General features: G+C 43.3%; 1 protein-coding gene across 1 annotated transcript in view; it reads right to left on the reverse strand.

Annotated features, from left to right (window-relative positions):
• Positions 1-19905, reverse strand: part of KNTC1 (kinetochore associated 1) — a 106232-nt gene that overhangs the window by 58454 nt on the left and 27873 nt on the right. Inside the window, exons 17-22 of the mRNA XM_033220274.1 lie at positions 15505-15630; positions 15325-15414; positions 10491-10544; positions 9802-9863; positions 2004-2115; positions 225-368 (exon numbers count right to left, since the gene is read on the reverse strand). Coding sequence (XP_033076165.1) covers positions 225-368; positions 2004-2115; positions 9802-9863; positions 10491-10544; positions 15325-15414; positions 15505-15630 — 588 coding nt within the window. The remainder of the gene's footprint in view (positions 1-224; positions 369-2003; positions 2116-9801; positions 9864-10490; positions 10545-15324; positions 15415-15504; positions 15631-19905) is intronic.

A 19905-nucleotide genomic window follows, 5' to 3' on the forward strand; every position in this document is an offset into this window, starting at 1 on the left:
CCATGCCTGGCTTATTTCACTCAACATAATAATCTCCAGTTCCATCTACGTTGTTGCAAATGAAAACAGCTCATTCTGAATCATGGTTGTCTTTTAAGAGACACTTTAACACAGGTGTTAGTTAACTGTTTAACTAACTGGTGTTAACATGACTTAATCTTCAATGATCTAATGTAAAAAACAAAATAAAGTCATCAAGAGTACAAATACTGAAGACAACTCACCTGTCCTTCCGGTACAGTCCTTCTTACAAACGGAATCACATCATTTTTAAACCATGGACATAGCCTTTGCAAAGAGACTGATTCAGAAATTGAGTTGAGCAAGTTCTCCAGCATTTTCACATCAAATCTGCTTTCAAAGTTTGCCTAAATTATAAGGAGCAAAAAACTAAGATCTGACAAATTTAAAACAAAAGCCTCCCAAATGTTTGACAAAGATATTTTAGCAAGTCATTTTAAGGAATACCCTACTGATTTAATAATGAGTGCTAAAGGAGATTTACACTATGCAAATGTTTCTAGTTGGGAGCTGCATACTATAGGCAATGTCACCGCACTGAGTGTCAAATAGTTTATCATGTAGCAGAGGAACCAGCAGAGAACGAGTATTCTAAGGAAAACTTAACTGCGGGTGATAGTAGGAATTCTAACAAGCAATGCAGCCATTAATGGCATCACGACAAGTTATGACTTCATGGATCTAATACTCTATACCAACTTCAGCCAACCTTAAGGGGATGAAGACAAGCAATTTTAAGGGGCAATCTTTTACCACAATCTGAGCTACTGTAGCAACATCTTCTCCACCAATGCTACATTAGAAAGCCCACTAATAAACCAGATGTTGCCTTTTGAGCTAAGATTAGGAGTTAGACTCTTTTTTTGGTTAACTTTTCAGTTCAGTGGCATAAGTATAGGTTTGTTATGTAGGTAAACTTTTGTCAAGGGGGTTTGTTGTACAGATTATTATTATTTTTTTTTTTTTTTGAGGCAGAGTCTCGCTCTGTCGCCCGGACTGGAGTGCAGTGGCCAGATCTCAGCTCACTGCAAGCTCCGCCTCCCAGGTTTACGCCATTCTCCTGCCTCAGCCTCCCGAGTAGCTGGGACTACAGGCGCCGGCCACCTCGCCCGGCTAGTTTTTGTATTTTTAGTAGAGATGGGGTTTCACCGTGTTAGCCGGGATGGTCTCGATCTCCTGACCTCGTGATCCACCCGTCTCGGCCTCCCAAAGTGCTGGGATTACAGGCTTGAGCCACCGCGCCCGGCCTGTTGTACAGATTATTTCATCACCCAGTTATTAAGCCTATTAACCATTAGTTATTTTTCCTGATACTTTCTCTGCTCCCACCCTCCACCTTCTGAAAGGCCCTGGTATGTGTTTCCCTCTATGCATCCATGTGTTCTCATCGTTTAGCTCCCAAGAAGCTAGACTCTTAATGATTGGATAAAATAAGGTTCTACTGTACCTTCACTGTACTTCTTCTGATTTAATATCATCAGAGGACAATTTTCTCTGGGGAAAGTCTTTTATTTTGGGACAGAGTCTCACTCTGTCACTCAAGCTGGAGTGCAGTGGCATGATCTCGGCTCACTGCGACCTACACCTTCCAGGTTAAAGAAATTCTCCTGCCTCAGTCTCCCAAGTAGCTGAGTCTACAGGAACGTGACACCATGCCCAGCAAATTTTTTATTTTTGGTAGAGACAGGGTTTCACCATGTTGATTGACCAGGCTGGTCTTGAACTCCCAGCCTCAAGTGATCAGCCCGTCTCGGCCTCCCAAAGTGCTGGGATTACAGGCGTAAGCCATCGCACCCAGCCCATGGGGAAAGTCTTTTTTATCCCCTTGCCCTTTGTGAACAAAAGCAAGTCATATTTTAAGAACCAATCAAAAAACACCCCATCACCCAGTCAGACTTGCATCCTGTTAGTTTCCAACATTGATTCAATCACCTAACTCAGGAGCTACAAAGCTGTTAAGGAAAAAATGTAAAACATGTTACCCGATGTCGAAGCCAAAGGTACTGTGCACATACAAGGTTTCCTTCTTTTAGCTGTAAAAAAATATCTTTGAGATCATCTTCATTATTTAGAAATTCAATCCAAGAACTGCCACTGAATAGACAAAGAAGGGGAAAAGGTCAGTTTTTAAAAAAATTAAGGTTATACCTTTTAAGTGGATATCTTTAAATGCATTTTAATTAGTTTTGTTCTTCATAAACAAAAAACTAAAAAAAAAAAAAAAAAACCCAGTTCCAAAGATCACACGGTGCAAAGCTCATTTCCTTCCTATCTCAGACCCTAGAACTCCCGCCACCTTCCTCAGCACATTTCCTTCCTATCTCGGACCCTAGAACTCCCGCCACCTTCCTCAGCACATTTCCTTCCTATCTGGGACCCTAGAACTCCCGCCACCTTCCTCAGCACATTTCCTTCCTATCTCGGACCCTAGAACTCCCGCCACCTTCCTCAGAGACATGTAGCTTCCTGTCGGGCCCACCTCAGATAATCACTGCACATAGAAATAATTATTTTTGGCGGGCGCGGTGGCTCAAGCCTGTAATCCCAGCACTTTGGGAGGCCGAGACGGGTGGATCACGAGGTCAGAAGATCGAGGCCATCCTGGTTAACCCAGTGAAACCCTGTCTCTACTAAAAAAAATACAAAAACAACAACAACAACAACAACTAGCCGGGCGAGGTGGCGGGCGCCTGTAGTCCCAGCTACTCGGGAGGCTGAGGCGGGAGAATGGCATAAACCCGGGAGGCGGAGCTTGCAGTGAGCTGAGATCCGGCCACTGCACTCCAGCCTGGGCGACAGAGCGAGACTCCGTCTCAAAAAAAAAAAAGAAATAATTATTTTTCACTCTTATTTGTTTCGTTTTTGTTTTTTTGAGATGGGATCTCACTATGTTGCTCAGGCTGGACTTTAATTTCTAGGCTCAAGCAATCCTGCCACCTCAGCATCCTGAATAGATGGGATTATAGGCATTTTTGTTTTATTTTACTTTATCTTTTTGAGCTGGAGTCTCACTCTGTCACCCAGGCTGCAGTGAAGTGGCACAATCTGGGCTCACTGCAACCTTTGCCTCCTGGGTTCAAGAGATTCTCATGCCTCAGCCTCCCAAGCAGCTGGGATTACAGGCGTGCGCCACCATGCCTGGCTAATTTTTGTATTTTTAGTACAGATGGGGTTTCACCATGTTGGCTAGACTGGTCTCGAACTCCTGACCTTAAGTGATCCACCCATCTCAGCCTCCCAAAGTGTTGGGATTACAGGCATGAGCCACCATGCCCGGTCAATTTTTTTTTTTTTTTTGAGATGGAGTCTCGCTCTGTCGCCCGGGCTGGAGTGCAGTGGCCGGATCTCAGCTCACTGCAAGCTCCGCCTCCCGGGTTTACGCCATTCTCCTGCCTCAGCCTCCCAAGTAGCTGGGACTACAGGCGCCCACCACCTCACCCGGCTAGTTTTTTGTATTTTTTAGTAGAGACGGGGTTTCACCGTGTAGACCAGGATGGTCTCGATCTCCTGACCTCGTGATCCACCCGTCTCGGCCTCCCAAAGTGCTGGGATTACAGGCTTGAGCCACCGCGCCCGGCCTCTATTTGATCTTGTTTTTTCCAGGTATATAATTTTATATTCAAATAATGAAATTTTATCAGTTTGATTATCTTTTTCCTTGTCAAATTCATTATAGAACATCTATTTTTTAAATAAATAAGTGTTCTATAATGAATTTGACAAGGAAAAAGATAATCAGAACTGATAAAATTTCATTATTTGAATATAAAATTATATACCTGGAAAAAACAAGATCAAATGAAATATTACTGTGCATAATAAGGAAATCCAGTAAGGTAGCTGGTTAAAAATTTTTAAAAATCAACCGGTCGTGATAGCTCACACCTGTAATCCCAGCACTTTGGGAGGCCAAGGCGGGTGGACCACTTGAGGTCAGAAGTTCAAGACCAACCTGGTCAACATGGTAAAACCCTGTCTCTACTAAAAATACAAAAAATAGCCGGGCATGGTGGCAGTCACCTGTAATCCCAGCTACTCAGGAGGCTGAGGCAGAAGAATCGATTGAACCCGGGAGGCAGAGGTTGCAGTGAGCCGAGATCATGTCATTGCCCTCCAGCCTGGGCAACAGAGCAAAACTGTCTCAAAAAAAAAAAAAAAAAAAACTTATTTAATCAACAGCCCTCCACATCCTTTACAAAAGATGGTAGCCAGCCACAGTGGCTCATGTCTATATTCCCAGCACTTTCAGAGGCCAAGGCAGGAGGATCACCTGAGCCCAGGAGTTCAAAACCAGCCTGAGAAACATGGTGAAACCCAGTCTCTACAAAAAATTAGTTGAGTGTGGTGGCACTCGCCTGTAATCCCAGTTACTTGGGTGGTGGAGCTTGGGAGGCTGAAGCTGCAGTGAACTGAGATCATGCCACTGCACTCCAGCCTGGGTGACAGAGGAAGACCCTGTCTCAAAAAAAAAAAAAAAAAAAAAAAAAAAAACAGCCTGGCTAACATGGCAAAATCCATCTCAACTAAAAATACAAAAGTTGGCCGGGTGCAGTGGCTCACGCCTGTAATCCCAGCACTTTGGGAGGCCAAGGCGGGCGGATCACTTGAGGTCAGGAGTTCGAGACCAGTCTGCCCTAAATGACGAAACCCCATCTCTACTAAAACTACAAAAATTAGCCAGGCGTGGTGGTGCATGCCTGTAATCCCAGCTACTCAGGAGGCTGAGGCAGGAGAATCACTTGAACATGGGAGACGGAGGTTGCAGTGAGCAGAGATCACGCCACTACACTCCGGCCTAGGCAACGAAGTGATACTCTGCATTAAAAAAAAAATTATCCCGGTGCAGTGACACGTGCCTGTAATCCCAGCTACTCAGCAGGAGAATCACTTGAACCTGGGAGGCAGAGACTGCAGTGAGCCAGAGTCAAGATCGAGCCACTGCACTGGAGCCTGGGAGAGACAAGAGCAAGACTCTGTCTCATTTAAAAAAAAAAAAAAGATTTAGGCCGGGCACAGTGGCCCATGCTTGTAATCCCAGCACTTTGGGTAGCCAAGGTGGGTGGATCATGAAGTCAGGAGTTCAAGACCAGCCTGGCCAACACAGTGAAACCCCGTCTCTACTAAAAATACAAAAATTAGCCAGGCATGGTGCAGACACCTGTAATCCCAGCTACTCGGGAGGCTGAGGCAGGAAAATCACTTGAACCAGGGAGGCAGAGGTTGCAGTGAGCCGAGACTGCACCACTGCACTCTACACTTCAGCCTGGGCAACAGAGCTAGACTCTGTCTCAAAAAAAAAAAAAAAAAAAAAAGATTTAAATGTAAAAAGAAACTCTAAAAATGAAAAATACAAGAGATTTTGTTTATTTATTTACTGAGGCAGGTTTCACTGTCACCCAGGCTGGAGTGCAGTGGCACAATCACAGCTTACCACAGTCTCAACCTCCCAGGCTCAGGTGATCCTCCCGCCTCAGCCTCCTTAGTAGCCAGGACTACAAGCACCTGGCCACGTTGCCTGGCAAATTTTAGCATTTTATGTAGAGACAGGGTTTCACTCTGTTGCCCAAGCTAGTCTTGAACTCCTGGGAAGCAATCCGCCTACCTCAGCCTCCCAAAGTGCTAGGACTATAGGTTTAAGCCACTGCACCTGGCCAAGAATTTATTTTGAATCTTGGGGTGGGTAATATCTTTCCCAACAGACACAAAAATACAAACTTCTGAATTTTTTGTAAAAAAATACCAATAACAAAGTCAAGAAAAAAATGCCAAATTAGAGGACAATTTGAAACACCCACAAAGAACTTTAAAATTAATTTTAAAAAGAACAACTCGGTCCAGGCGTGGTGGCTCATGCCAGTAATCCAGCGCTTTGGGAGGCCGAGGCAGGAGGATCACTTGAGCCCAGGAATTTGAGACTAGCCTGGGCAACATGGGAGACCCTGTCTCTAAAAAAATAATAAAACCATAGAAATAGGTCTCAGTTAAAAAAAAACCACACACAACTCAAGAGAAAGAGGGACCAAGGACGTAAGGAGAAAAACAAAAGGCTTTTCACCTTGAGAAAGTAAGTATTTCAACCAAAATTAAGAATGGAAATCAAAGCAATGTGGTAATATTTTTTTAATTTTTTTTTTGTACATATATCAGATTGGCAAAAAAAAAGTTCTATAACATACTGTTGGTGAATGAGTGAGAAAATAGGCCCTCCCCTTCTCATTCTATTGGAATAGGTGCTTTGGAAGCCAAGTTTGGACGAATAACCTTTTGCCTTAGCAACTGCACCTCCGGAAATTAAATCCACAGATGTACTTCCATGTGCACCAAAATATCACTACTTAAAATTAGAGGTATACGTACTTTAAATCTATTTATCAGAATAAATTAATGAAGGGAAATGAGCAATTAGAAGATATGATAAGAATCTGACTATGATCAAAGGTTAAAATATTTGTGTTAAAGAAATGACCACCGGGCGTGGTACCTCACACTTGTAATCCCAGCACTTTGGCAGGCTGAGGCAGGCAGATCGTTTGAGCCTAGGAGTTCAAGACCAGAGTGGATAACACAGAGAGACTGCATTTCTAAAAAAATAATAAAAAATATTAGCCAGATGTGGTGGTGCACATCTGTAGTCCCAAGCTACTTGGGAGGCTGAGGTAGGAGGATCATCAGAGAGGATCCCAGCCAGGTATCCTTGGCATCCCAAGTGTTGGGATTACAGGCCACTGCACCTGAGCCAGACTCAGTTTTATACCTTTTAGGACCCTTTAATTCTAGAATGGGTGTGGGTTCTCTTTTATTGTTTTTTTTTTTTTTTTTTTTTTTTTTTGAGACGGAGTCTTGCTCTGTTGCCCAGGCTGGAGTGCAGCGGCCGGATCTCAGCTCACTGCAAGCTCCGCCTCCCGGGTTTACGCCATTCTCCTGCCTCAGCCTCCCGAGTAGCTGGGACTACAGGCGCCCGCCACCTCACCCAGCTAGTTTTTTGCATTTTTTTAGTACAGACGGGGTTTCACCATGTTAGCCAGGATGGTCTCGATCTCCTGACCTCGTGATCCGCCCGCCTCGGCCTCCCAAAGTGCTGGGATTACAGGCTTGAGCCACCACGCTCAGCCTATTGTGTTTTTAAATGTCATTATTTTTATACGATTCTATAATCATAGCAACAACTGAGAATTAAATCTTCATTACTTATATTTTAAATTTATTTTATTGTTTGCTATCATCAGAAATGGATTTTCAGATTATTAGAACATTGAACCATAAGGCCAGGCACAGTGGTTCACGCCTGTAATCCCAGCACTTCGGGAGGCCAAGGTGGATAGATCGCCTGAGGTCAGAGTTTGAGGCCAGCCTGGCCAATATGGTGAAATACTGTCTCTACTAAAAACACAAAAATTAACTGGGCATGGTGGCAGGCGCCTGTAATCCCAGTTACTTGGGAGGCTGAGGACAAGAAATGCTTGAAATCGAGAGGCGAAGGTTGCAGTGAGCCAAGATAACATCGCTGAACTCCAGCCTTGGCTATAGAGCGAGACTCTATTTCAAAAAAAATACAAAGGCCGGGCACAGTGGCTCACACCTGTAATCCCAGCACTTTGGGAGGCCGAGACGGGCAGATCATGAGGTCAGGAGAGCAAGACCATCCTGGCTAACACGGTGAAACCCTGTCTCTACTAAAAATACAAAAAATTAGCCGGGCGTGGTGGCGGGCACCTGTAATCCCAGTTACTCGGGAGGCTGAGGCAGGAGAATGACATGAACCCGGGAGGCGGAGCTTGCAGTGAGCTAAGATCACGCCACTGCACTTCAGCCTGGACAACAGAGCGAGACTCCGTCTCAAAAAAAAATTTTAAAAAAATACAAAAACACATTGAACCATAATGTTTTTCCAAATGATGTATTTTCATCTTTAAATAGAAAAGAAAGAGGTAAGGCCACACTGTCCTTTGCAAGTACCAGCCGTTTTTTCTTCCTTTCTTTCTTTTTTTTTTTTTTTTTTTTTGAGGCGGAGTCTCGCTCTGTCGCCCAGACTGGAGTGCAGTGGCGCAATCTCGGCTCACTGCAAGCTCCACCTCCCGGGTTCACGCCATTCTCCTGCCTCAGCCTCCCGAGTAGCTGGGACTACAGGCGCCCGCCACCACGCCCGGCTAGATTTTTGTATTTTTAGTAGAGACGGGGTTTCACCATGCTAGCCAGGATGGTCTCGATCTCCTGACCTCGTGATCCGCCCGTCTCGGCCTCCCAAAGTGCTGGGATTACAGGCTTGAGCCACCGCGCCCGGCCTTTTCTTCCTTTCAAACCCTGTTTATAGGGTGAAGCCTATCTCCTGTTGAAGTCTTTGCCTCTTGCTGAAGCTGAGAAAACTGTGGAAAGAGTCATCATATGGGCACGACTGGCGTTACAAGAAGAGACAGATCATTCTAAAGAGGTGACATTTTCAGTAAGTAAAACACAAGTAAATCCAATTTTTATGGCTATTAATCAATAGGATAGAAAAGATGGACTTACACATATGAAGATCTGCCATTCTCACTGCTAGGGTGGCCTAGTGAACACAATTCATGGGTAAATTTACTATTAGGAAAAAAAAAATTGTGGCCGCCGTGGAGTGGCTGCTTGAGCCCACAGAGAATGACCTGGGAGCTGCGGGTTAGCGGGTGTCTTGGAGTACCTGTTGTACATGAAAGGTTTCCATAATGCCTTGCAATATAAACAATGTTTTGTGTCATATAGGACATAATTATTACTGCTAAATAGTAATGTCAGCTACAGAACCAATATAAATCTATATAACCTTAGAACATTGAAACTTAGAAATGGTTTTAAGAGTTTACTTCTTTGCAGACAAGGAACCAAATACTTGATTTATCCAGGATAGTTAGATTTTTACTGAGCCTAAGAAGTTGAGGCTGCAGTGAGCTATGATTGCACAACCACACTCAAACCTGGGTGACAGAGTGAGACCCTGTCTCAAAAAAGAAGAAATGACAACAAGGATGTTCAGCCAGTTTTTGTTGCTGAAAAGATAATATTTTCTATCACTCAATAGCCCCCATAGAAACACAAATTCAGCAAAGGGAATGCTATACCTGTTATGACATTCCAAATTTCTATGTAACTTATAATCTTTTTTTTTTTTTTTTGAGGCGGAGTCTCGCTCTGTCGCCCGGACTGGAGTGCAGTGGCCAGATCTCAGCTCACTGCAAGCTCCGCCTCCTGGGTTTCCGCCATTCTCCTGCCTCAGCCTCCCAAGTAGCTGGGACTACAGGCGCCCGCCACCTCGCCCGGCTAGTTTTTGTATTTTTAGTAGAGACGGGGTTTCACCGTATTAGCCAGGATGGTCTCGATCTCCTGACCTCGTGATCCGCCCGTCTCGGCCTCCCAAAGTGCTGGGATTACAGGCTTGAGCCACCGCGCCCGGCCGTAACTTATAATCTAAAAAAAAAAAAAAAAAAAAAAAATTTTTTTTTTTTTTGAGACCGAGTCTTGCGACAAGGCTGGAGTGCAGTGGCACGATCTCGGCTCACTGCAACCTCCACCTTCCGGGTTCAAGCGACTCTCCTGTCTCAGCCTCTCTAGTAGCTGAGATTACAGATGAACGCCACCATGCCCGGCTAACTTTTGTATTTTTAGTAGAGATGAGGTTTCGCCGTGTTGGCCAGGCTGGTCTCAAACTCCTGACCTTGGGTGATCCACCTGCCTCGGCCTCCCAAAGTGCTGGGATTACAGGCATGAGACACCATGCCTGGCCAAAAAAATTTTAACAGAAAATGTACACACCTGAATTTTTCTGGTCCAAATGCTCCATAAAAAGTAGTCAATTTTGCATGAGCTCTTAGAACCTGAAGAAATAATTTAATAATCTGATTTTATATGCAACAATATTGAAATTAAAAAACATTAAGTTAATCATTACATTTCACATGTCTATACACATTCACATTTATCTCGCATCACAACTCAATTCCCATAGGACTGCCTTTATTTCACACACACACACATACACACAAAACATGGGATAAGAAAAACATTTCCAATTACATCCAATTATAAAGGCACATACACAATAACTGTAGGAACGCTTTAAAATCCATTTTCTCACTGATTTCTAAGTTCTTATGGTAAAATCCAGCTGGATTACAATATTTACTTTGAACTAAGAATTTAAATATTTATATGCTTACATGCACACACACATGTATTTTGGCACCATCATCATCATCATCACAGCTTATCTTCATTTGAATGTTTAGCAGGTACCAGGTACTATGCACAACAGTTTACAGGAATTATTTCCTTTGATCTCAAAATGACTTTATAAAGTAAGTACCTATTAATATTACCATTTTGCAGTTAAGAAAACTAAGGTATTGAAATAACTTGCTCTTGATAAAATATGGGTCTATTTTGAATGGAAAACATAAAGGTATATTCACCCACATATTAACCTAGAAATCTAATGTAATTACCTCTTGCAAGCCATAGGAATAAATGAGAGCAGTTTTATCTTCTTTCTTCAAAAGCTAAGTAAGAATAATAAGAAATACCATTAGAAGAATATCTACTATTTGGCTAGTTCCTAAATGATGGATTTTCTGTGAAATAACAAAATTTTTAAAAAACTGAACAATGAGATCACTTGGACTTGGGAAGGGGAACATCACACACTGGGGCCTATCATGGGGAGGGGGGAGGAGGGAGGGATTGCACTGGGGAGTTATACATGATATAAATGATGAATTGATGGGTGCTGACGAGTTGATGGGTGCGGCACACCAACATGGCATAAGTATACAAATGTAACAAACCTGCATGTTATGCACATGTACCCTAGAACTTAAAGTATAATAAAAAATAAAATAAATAAATAAATAAATAAAATAAAAAATAAAAAATAAATTGCATTTAAGTGTGAAATGAATAGTAAACTATAAAGAACTGACATGTTTTTAAAAATAATGCATTTGGTCAGAGGCAGTGGCTCACACCTGTAATCCCAGCACTTTGGAAGGCTGAGGTGGGCAGACTGCTTGAGCTCAGGAGTTTGGGATGACCCTGGGCAACATGGTGAAACCCCGTCTCTACTAAAATACAAAAAATTAGCGAGGCATCGTTGCACACACCTGTAGTCCCAGCTACTAAGGAGGCTGAGGCACAAGAATCCCTTGAGCCCAGGAGGCTGAGGTTGCTGTGAGTTGAGATCGTACCACCGCACTCCAGTTTGGGGTACAGAATGAGACTCCGTTTCAAAAAAATAATAATAAAAATAAATAAATAAATAGCAACAATACTCATAGGTCATTGCAAAAAATGACATTATTTGCAACTGCAAAAATTGCATGTTAAAAAAGGTCTATAACAGAAAAAGAATCCCTTTTTATTTATTATTATTATTATTTTTTTTTTCTGAGACAGGGTCTTGCTCTGTCACCGAGGTTGGAGTGCAGTGGTGCAATCTCTGCTCACTGCAACCTCCACCTCCTGGGTTCAAGCAATTCTCCTGCCTTAGCCTTCCAAGTAGCTGGGATTACAACCATGCACCACCAGGTCCGGCTAATTTTTCTTTTGTATTTTTAGTAGAGATAGGGTTTCATCATACTGGCCAGGTTGCTCTCAAACTCCTGACCTCCAGTGATCCGCTCGTATGGGCCTCCCAAAGTGCTGGGATTATAGGCATGAGCCACTGCACACAGCCAAGAATCCCATTTTTAAAAAAATTATTTCTTTGGCATACGACTAATATATACAAACAGTATCAAAGCATACCCTCCCACCTTACATACATTAGTACAGGGATTACAGCCACTGTGCTGGCCCCAATCCCAACACTTGGAGAGTCTGAGGCAGGAGGATTGCTTGAACCCAGGAGTTTGAGTCTGCAATGCATTACAATTGCACTCCAGCCTGGGTGAAAGTAAGACCTTGTCTCAAGAACAAAGTGTTAGCAAAGACGTGGAGAAATTGGAACACTTATGCACTGTTGCTGGAAATGTGAAATGGCACAGTCACTATGGAAAATACGGTAGTTCCTCAAAAAATTGAAGAGAATTAGGGCCCAGTGTGGTGGCTCACGCCTGTAATCCCAGCATTTTGGGAGGCTGAGGCAGGCGGATCACTTGAGGTCAGGAGTTCAAGACTAGCCTGGCCAACATGGTAAAACCCCATCTCTACTAAAAATACAAAAATTAGCTGGGTGTGGAGGCACATGTCTGTAATCTCAGCTACTTGGGAGGCTGAGGTGAGATAATCACTTGAGCCTGGGGGGCAGGCAGAGATTGCACTGAGCCAAGATCACGCCATTGCACTCTAGCCTGGGAGACAGAGTGAGACTCTGTCTCAAAAAAAGAGAATTAGCATATGACCCAACATTTACACTTCTGGGTATATGCTCAAAAGAACTCAAAGAGGGACTCAAATAGACATCTGTACAGCCATATTCATAGCAGTATTATTCACAGCAGCAAAAATGTGGAAATACTAAAGAAGTCAGGGTTAGGGTCAGAGTCAGGGACCATGGATAAACAAACAAGAAAGAAAGTCTGTCATCTGCAACAACATGAATGAACCTGGAAGATATTATGCTAAGTGAAATAAGCCAGTCACAAAAGACAAGTACTGTATGATTCCATTTAATATAAGTAATTAGTAGTCAAAATTATATACATAGACAGCAGATGGTTTGCCAGGGGCTGGGGAGACAGAGAAATGGGAAGTCAGTGTTTAATGGGCAGAGTTTCAGTTTCATAATGTTGAAATGAGTTGGGGAGATGGATGATGGCTGCATGTGATTATGAATGTATTTAATACCACTAAATTTTAAAATGCTTAAGATAGGCCGGGTGCAGTGGCTCATGCCTATAATTGCGGCACTTTGGGAGGCCAAAACAGGCAGATCATTTGAGGTCAGGAGCTCAAGACCAGCCTGACCAACATGGTGAAACTCTGTCTCTACTAAAATACAAAAATTAGCCAGGTGTGGTGGCGGACACCTGTAATCTCAGCTACTTGGAAGGCTGAGGCAGGAGAATCACTTGAACCCAGGAGGTGGAGGTTGTAGTGAGCTGAGATCGTACCACTGCACTCCAGCCTGGGCGACAGTGCGAGACTCCCTCTCAAAAATAAAACAAAATACATTTTTTTTTAAAAAAGGTTAAGATGGTACATTTCATGTTATGTATTTTTTTAACAAAATTGGGGGAAAAAAGTATAAACAACCCAAATGTCCATCAACTGGTAAACGGAGAAACAAAATGTGGTATATCCATAAAATAGAATATTATTTGTCAACAAAAAGAAATATAGCACTGACGTGCTACAGCATGGATGAACCCTGAAAATATTTATTTTTATTTTTATTTTTTTTTGGGACAGAGCCTTGCTCTGTCACCAGGCTGGAAGCATGATCCCGGCTCAAAGCAACCTCTACCTCCCGGGTTGAAGCGATTCCCTTCCCTCAGCCTCCTGGGACTACAGGCATGCGCCACCACACCCATATAACTTTTTGTATTTTTTGTATTTTAGTAGAGACAGGATTTCACCATGTTGGTCAGGATGGTCTCGATCTCCTGACCTCGCGATCTGTCCACCTCGGCCTCCAAAAGTGCTGGAATTACAGGCGTGAAACAACGCATCCAGCCCAAACCCTGAAAATATTATGCTAAGTGAAAGAAGCCAGACATGAAGGAGACATATATGACTTCATTTATTTGAACCGTGCAGAACAGGCAAATCTAGAGAGACAGGAGGTAAATTAGTGGTTTCCTGAAGCTGGAGGACTGGAGGAAATGGGGAATGACTATTAATGGCATAGAGGTTTCATTTTGTTTTGTTTTTTGATACAGAGTCTCACTCTGTTGCCCAGGCTGCAGTGGCACAGTTTTGGCTCACCGCAACCTCTGCCTCCCAGGTTCAAGCGATTCTCCTGCCTCAGCCTGCCAAGCAGCTGGAACTACAGGACTGTACCACCACACCCAACTCATTTTTATATTTTTAGTAGAGATGGGGTTTCCCCATGTTGGCCAGGCTGGTCTTGAACTCCTGACCTCAGGTGACCCACTCACCTCTGCCTCCCTAAGTACTGGGATTACAGGCATTAGCCACCTCACCCAGACATTTACAAATTTTATCTTTTAATTTTTTTTCTTTTTCTGTTGAGACGGAGTCTCTGTCACCAGGCTGAAGTGCAGTGGCTGATCTCAGTTCACTGAAACCTCCACCCCCCAGGTTCAAGCAATTCTCCTGCCTCAGCATCCCAAGCGGCTGGGACTACAGGTGTGCACCACCACACCCGGCTAATTTTTGTATTTTTAGTAGAGACAATGTGAGGTCTCACCATGTTGGCCAGGCTGGTCTTGAACTCCTGACCTCAGGTGATCCACCCACCTTGGCCTCCCAAAGTGCCGGGATTACAGGATTGAGCCACCGCGCACAGCCTTAATTTTATTTTTTGAGATAAAGTCTCGCTCTGTCGCCTAGGCTGGAGAGCAGTGGCGCAAATTCAGCTCACTGCAGCCTCCGCCTCCCGGATTCCAGCAATTCTCGTACCTCAGCCACCCCAGTAGCTGGAACTACAGGGATGTGCCACCACGCCCAACTAATTTTTATATTTTTAGTAGAGACGGAGTTTCACCATGTTGGCCAGGCTGGTCTCGAGCTCCTGACCTCCGGTGATCCGCCCACCTCAGCCTCACAAATTGCTGGGATTAAGGTGTGAGCCACCACATCTGACCCTAAAGATTCTTTTAGGGGAGATTTTAAAGTTCTAAAATTGACATTAATGATGCTTGCACAACTCAAGGAATATATTAAAAACCACTGAACTGTATACTTTAAATGGGTGAATTGTATAGGACGTGAATTCTCTCCATTAAGCTATTATAAAAACTTTTTTATTAATAATACACACAGAGGATAGGAGGAAAAAATATATTTGAGGCAGGATTATGAGATTAAAGCAAATTCTCCCCCACCCACAAAAACCAAAATACAGGCCGGGCGCGGTGGCTCAAGCCTGTAATCCCAGCACTTTGGGAGACCGAGACGGGTGGATCATGAGGTCAGGAGATCGAGACCATCCTGGCTAACACGGTGAAATCCCGTCTCTACTAAAAAATACAAAAAGCTAGCCGGGCGAGGTGGCGTAGTCCCAGCTACTCGGGAAGCTGAGGCAGGAGAATGGCGTGAACCCGGGAGGCGGAGCTTGCAGTGAGCTGAGATCCGGCCACTGCACTCCAGCCTGGGCAAAAGAGCAAGACTCCGACTCAAAAAAAAAAAAAACCACCAAAATACAAAAAAAGAACCTACCCTGGTTTTGGCATAATTCAGCATCTCTTGAGTCGTTTCATAGGTTATCCACTGAGCCTTCAGGCAGTAATTCACCACAAATTCATCGTCCTGTTTCACAAATGCCAGACACAGTAAGGCAATCTAACGTTGATCAACACATCAGTCTAAATACTCTAGTACGTGACAAGAAAAACATACCTGGATTTTATGTAGATTTTCCTTAGCATCGTCTACAAGTTGTTGCCATTCAGTCTGTTCACTGGCATTCACAGAACTCAATGCCAGTTTCTCCAATATATGATTTGACTTCACCTTGTAAACAAGCTGTAATATAAATATACCACATCAAGCAATGTGAACTACAATAATACCTGCAGATGGCTTATTCTCAGAGTAAGCTGAGTGAAATAAACTACTATGAAAAAGGGGAATCCTCGTGCGCTCCAGGAATAAGATTTAAAGAAAGTAACATTCAGATATCTGAAAGGTGAATCAGATTATTAGCAAGTATGAGAACCATTTCTGTTGAGTCCTTACAAAACGTGTCAAGCAGTACACTTACTAAGAGCTTTATATGAGCTAAGATATGGAATCTAAATATCCATCAACAGATAAGTGAATAAATAAAATGTGATATATTTGCACAATAAAATATTGTTCAGTCTAGAAGCTGGGTGTAGTGCCAGCCTGCTCAGGAGGCCGAGGAAGGACAACCATTTGAGCCCAGGAGTTCGAGTCCAGCCTGGGCAAGATGGTAAGACTTTATTTAAAAAAAAAAAAAGGCCGCGCGCGGTGGCTCAAGCCTGTAATCCCAGCACTTTGGGAGGCTGAGACGGGCGGATCACGAGGTCAGGAGATCGAGACCATCCTGGCTAACACGGTGAAACCCCGTCTCTACTAAAAATACAAAAACTAGCCGGGCAAGGTGGCAGGCGCCTGTAGTCCCAGCTACTCAGGAGGCTGAGGCAGGAGAATGGCGTAAACCCGGGAGGCGGAGCTTGCAGTGAGCTGAGATCTGGCCACTGCACTCCAGTCTGGGCGACAGAGCAAGACTCCGCCTCAAAAAAAAAAAAAAAAAAAAGAGGGAAAATTTGTCATTTGCAACAACATATAGATAAACCGGAAGGACATTATGCTAAGTGAGATAAGTCAGACACAATAAAAAAAATACTATATGATCTCACATGTGAAATCTTAAAATAGTCAAACTCATAAAAGTAGAGAGTACAGGCTGGGCATGGTGGCTCACGCCTACAATCCCAGCACTTTGGGAGGTTGAGGCAAGAGGATTATTTGAGGTCAGGAGTTTGAGACCAGCCTGGCCAATATGGTGAAACCCCGTCTCTACTAAAAATACAAAACTTAGCCGCGTATGATAGTGGGCGCCTGTAATCCCAGCTACTTGGGAGGCTGAGGCAGAATTACTTGAACCTGAAAGGCGGAGGTTGCAGTGAGCAGAGATTGTGCCACTGCACAACAGAGCGAGACTCCACCTCAAAAAAAAGAAAAAAAAAAAACTAGAGAGTAGAATGTTGATAACTAGAGCCCAGGGGAAGGGGATACAGAGGTGTCAGAGATGTTGTTCCAAGGCTGCAAAGCTTCAGTTAGAAGGAAGAATGAGTTTCAGAGGTCTATGATGACTGTAGTTAGTAATAATGTATATTTTAAAATTGCTAAAAGAGCCAGGCGTGGTGGCTCACATCTGTAATGCTTGCATTTTGGGAGGCCGAGGCAGGTGGACTGCCTGAGCTCAGGAGTTCAAGACCAGCTTGAGCAACATGGCAAAACCCCGTCTCTACTAAAAATACAAAATATTAGCCAGGCATGGTGGTGCGCATCTGTAATCCCAGCTACTCAGGAGGCCGAGGCACAAGAATCACATGAACCTGGGAGGTGGAGGTTGTAGTGAGCCAAAATTGCACCACTGCACTCGTTTGGAAGACAAAGCAAGACTCTGTCTCAAAAAAAAAAAAATTGCTAAAAGAGTAGGTTTTAAATGTTCTCACCAGAAAAAAAGATAAGTGAGGTGACAGTTATGTTAATTAGCTTGATTTAATCACTGCACAATGTATATGTATAAAATCACCATATTGCACATCGAAAGTATATACAATTATTCTTGTTTTTCTTTTTCTTTTTATTTATTTTTTTGAGATGGAGTCTCGCTCTGTTGCCCAGGCTGGAGCGCAGCAGCGGGATATCGGCTCACTGCAACCTGTGCCTCCCTGGTTCAAGCGATTCTCCTGCCTCAGCCTCCTGAGTAGCTGCTACTACAGGTGCCTGCCACCACCCCTAGCTAATTTTTTGTATTTTTAGTAGAGAACGGAGTTTCACCGTTTTAGCCAGGATGGTCTCGATCTCCCGACCTCGTGATCTGCCTGCCTCGGCCTCCCAAAGTGCTGGGATTACAGGCGTGAGCCACCGCGCCCAGCCCTTATTTTTATTCTTGAGACAGAGTCTTGCTGTGTCACCCAGGCTGGAATGCACTAGTGCATTCTCGGCTCACTGCAACCTCCGCCTTCTGATTCAAGCGATTCACCTGCTTCAGCCTCCAGAGCAACTGGAACAACAGGCATCTACCACCATGCTCAGCTAATATTTGTATTTTTAGTAGAGACAGGGTTTTGCGATATGGGCCAGGATGGTCTTAAACTCCTGGCCTCAAGTAATCCACCCACCTTGACCTCCCAAAGTTTGGGATTACAAAGGTGAGCCACTGTACCCAGCCAAGTATACACAATTATTTATTAACCGAAGAAAGAGATTTATATGAATTGTCTTTTTAAATTATCATAATCTAAGAAGTAAGCATTTACATGTCATCATGACACTATAGGGTAAGTACTAATATTCCCATTTTACAAACAAGAAAACTGAGACCCAAGAAAGGTTAAGTAATGTGTCTGAAATTATGCAGTCCAAAAGTGACAGAGCCGATTTCGTTTGTCTGTTTAGACACAAGGTCTCGCTCTGTCACTCAGGCTAAAATGCAGTGGTGTAATCACAGCTCACTGCAGCCTGGAACTCCCAGGCTCGAGCAATTCTCTTGCCTCAGCATCTCAAGTAGCTGGGACTACAGGCACACACCACCACACTCACCAAGCTCATGAAGCTGGTTTTTAAAGACAACCAATTTTCTAAGCCTACTAAAAGTTCTTTAAAGGTTAGAGTGAGAAATACTCAGATTTCAGGTTCTGTTTCCAATGGACACAATACCAACTTTGACAGGGACTCTCTTTCTTTTTTTTTTTTTTTTTGGAGGCAGAGTCTCGCTCTGTCGCCCGGACTGGAGTGCAGTGGCCAGATCTCAGCTCACTGCAAGCTCCACCTCCCGGGTTTACGCCATTCTCCTGCCTCAGCCTCCCGAGTAGCTGGACTACAGGCGCCCGCCACCTCGCCGGCTAGTTTTTCTATTTTTAGTAGAGACGGAGTTTCACCATGTTAGCCAGGATGGTCTCGATCTCCTGACCTCGTGATCCGCCCGTCTCGGCCTCCCAAAGTGCTGGGATTACAGGCTTGAGCCACCGCGCCCGGCCAGAGTAGTTTCATTCATGAATATTTCCCTCATTTCTTTCATGGATTTTCTGTTTTGGTTTGGTTTTATTGCTCTGTTCTCTCTTTTTAAATATTACTTCTAAAATCTTTCAGATGTTCAAAAAGGTAATAATGTAAATTATAAATACTATAATAATAATGTACTCATCACCTTTAGCTTAAAAAATAAAGCAGATGTTACCAATAGTTTCAGATCCTACTGTCGTCTTTCCAAATACATCATCCTCCTTCCCCCAAGCAGAAGTATATGTTATTCTTGTATTTAGTACTTATTCCATTAATTACTTTGTCTCTTAACTTGTATGCATTTCTAAACAATACACAGAATTATTCTTGCTAGGTATGGTGTCTCACGCCTGTAATCCCAGCACTTTGGGAGGCCGAGGGAGGATCACTTGAGGTCAGGAGTTCAAAACCAGCCTGGGCAACATAGCAAGACTCTGTCTTTACAAAATATATATATATAAATAAATATAAATTTTTTGGCCAGGTGCAGTGGCTCATGCCTGTAATCCCAGCACCTTGGGAGGCTAAGGCAGGTGGATCACTTGCAGTCACGAGTTCAAGACCAGCCTGGCCAACATGGTAAAACTCTGTCTCTACAAAAAACACAAATATATATATATAATATATATTTTTAAGGAAGTATTCTGTATGTTTTAAACCATTATATTTTTAAAACAAGCACATGAGTACCAAGCACCCACTTAGTAAATATGAATTCTTTAACCAACTACAATAAGGCTTTCTCTTTTATTACTTCTCCCAAAACTGACTTTTCAAGGATTATCAATGACCTAATTGCTGTGTTCTCCAGACATTTTTCAGCTTTTACACTTGATCTTCTCTGTAGTATTTGAAACTGCTGATCACTCCCCAATACATATAAAACTTACTGCTTCCTTGGATTCCATAATCATACATTCTTAACAGTTTTCCTCCCTTATTTCTTCCCAAATATATGTACAGCCCTTCCTCCTCCATTCCTCATATGCTATTTGCCCCCACATCACATCCTCAGATGTCTTTTCACTCTGCATTTGC

Source organism: Trachypithecus francoisi, unplaced genomic scaffold (genome assembly GCF_009764315.1).
Source record: "Trachypithecus francoisi isolate TF-2019V2 unplaced genomic scaffold, Tfra_2.0 Lachesis_group11, whole genome shotgun sequence".
Taxonomy (NCBI): domain Eukaryota; kingdom Metazoa; phylum Chordata; class Mammalia; order Primates; family Cercopithecidae; genus Trachypithecus; species Trachypithecus francoisi.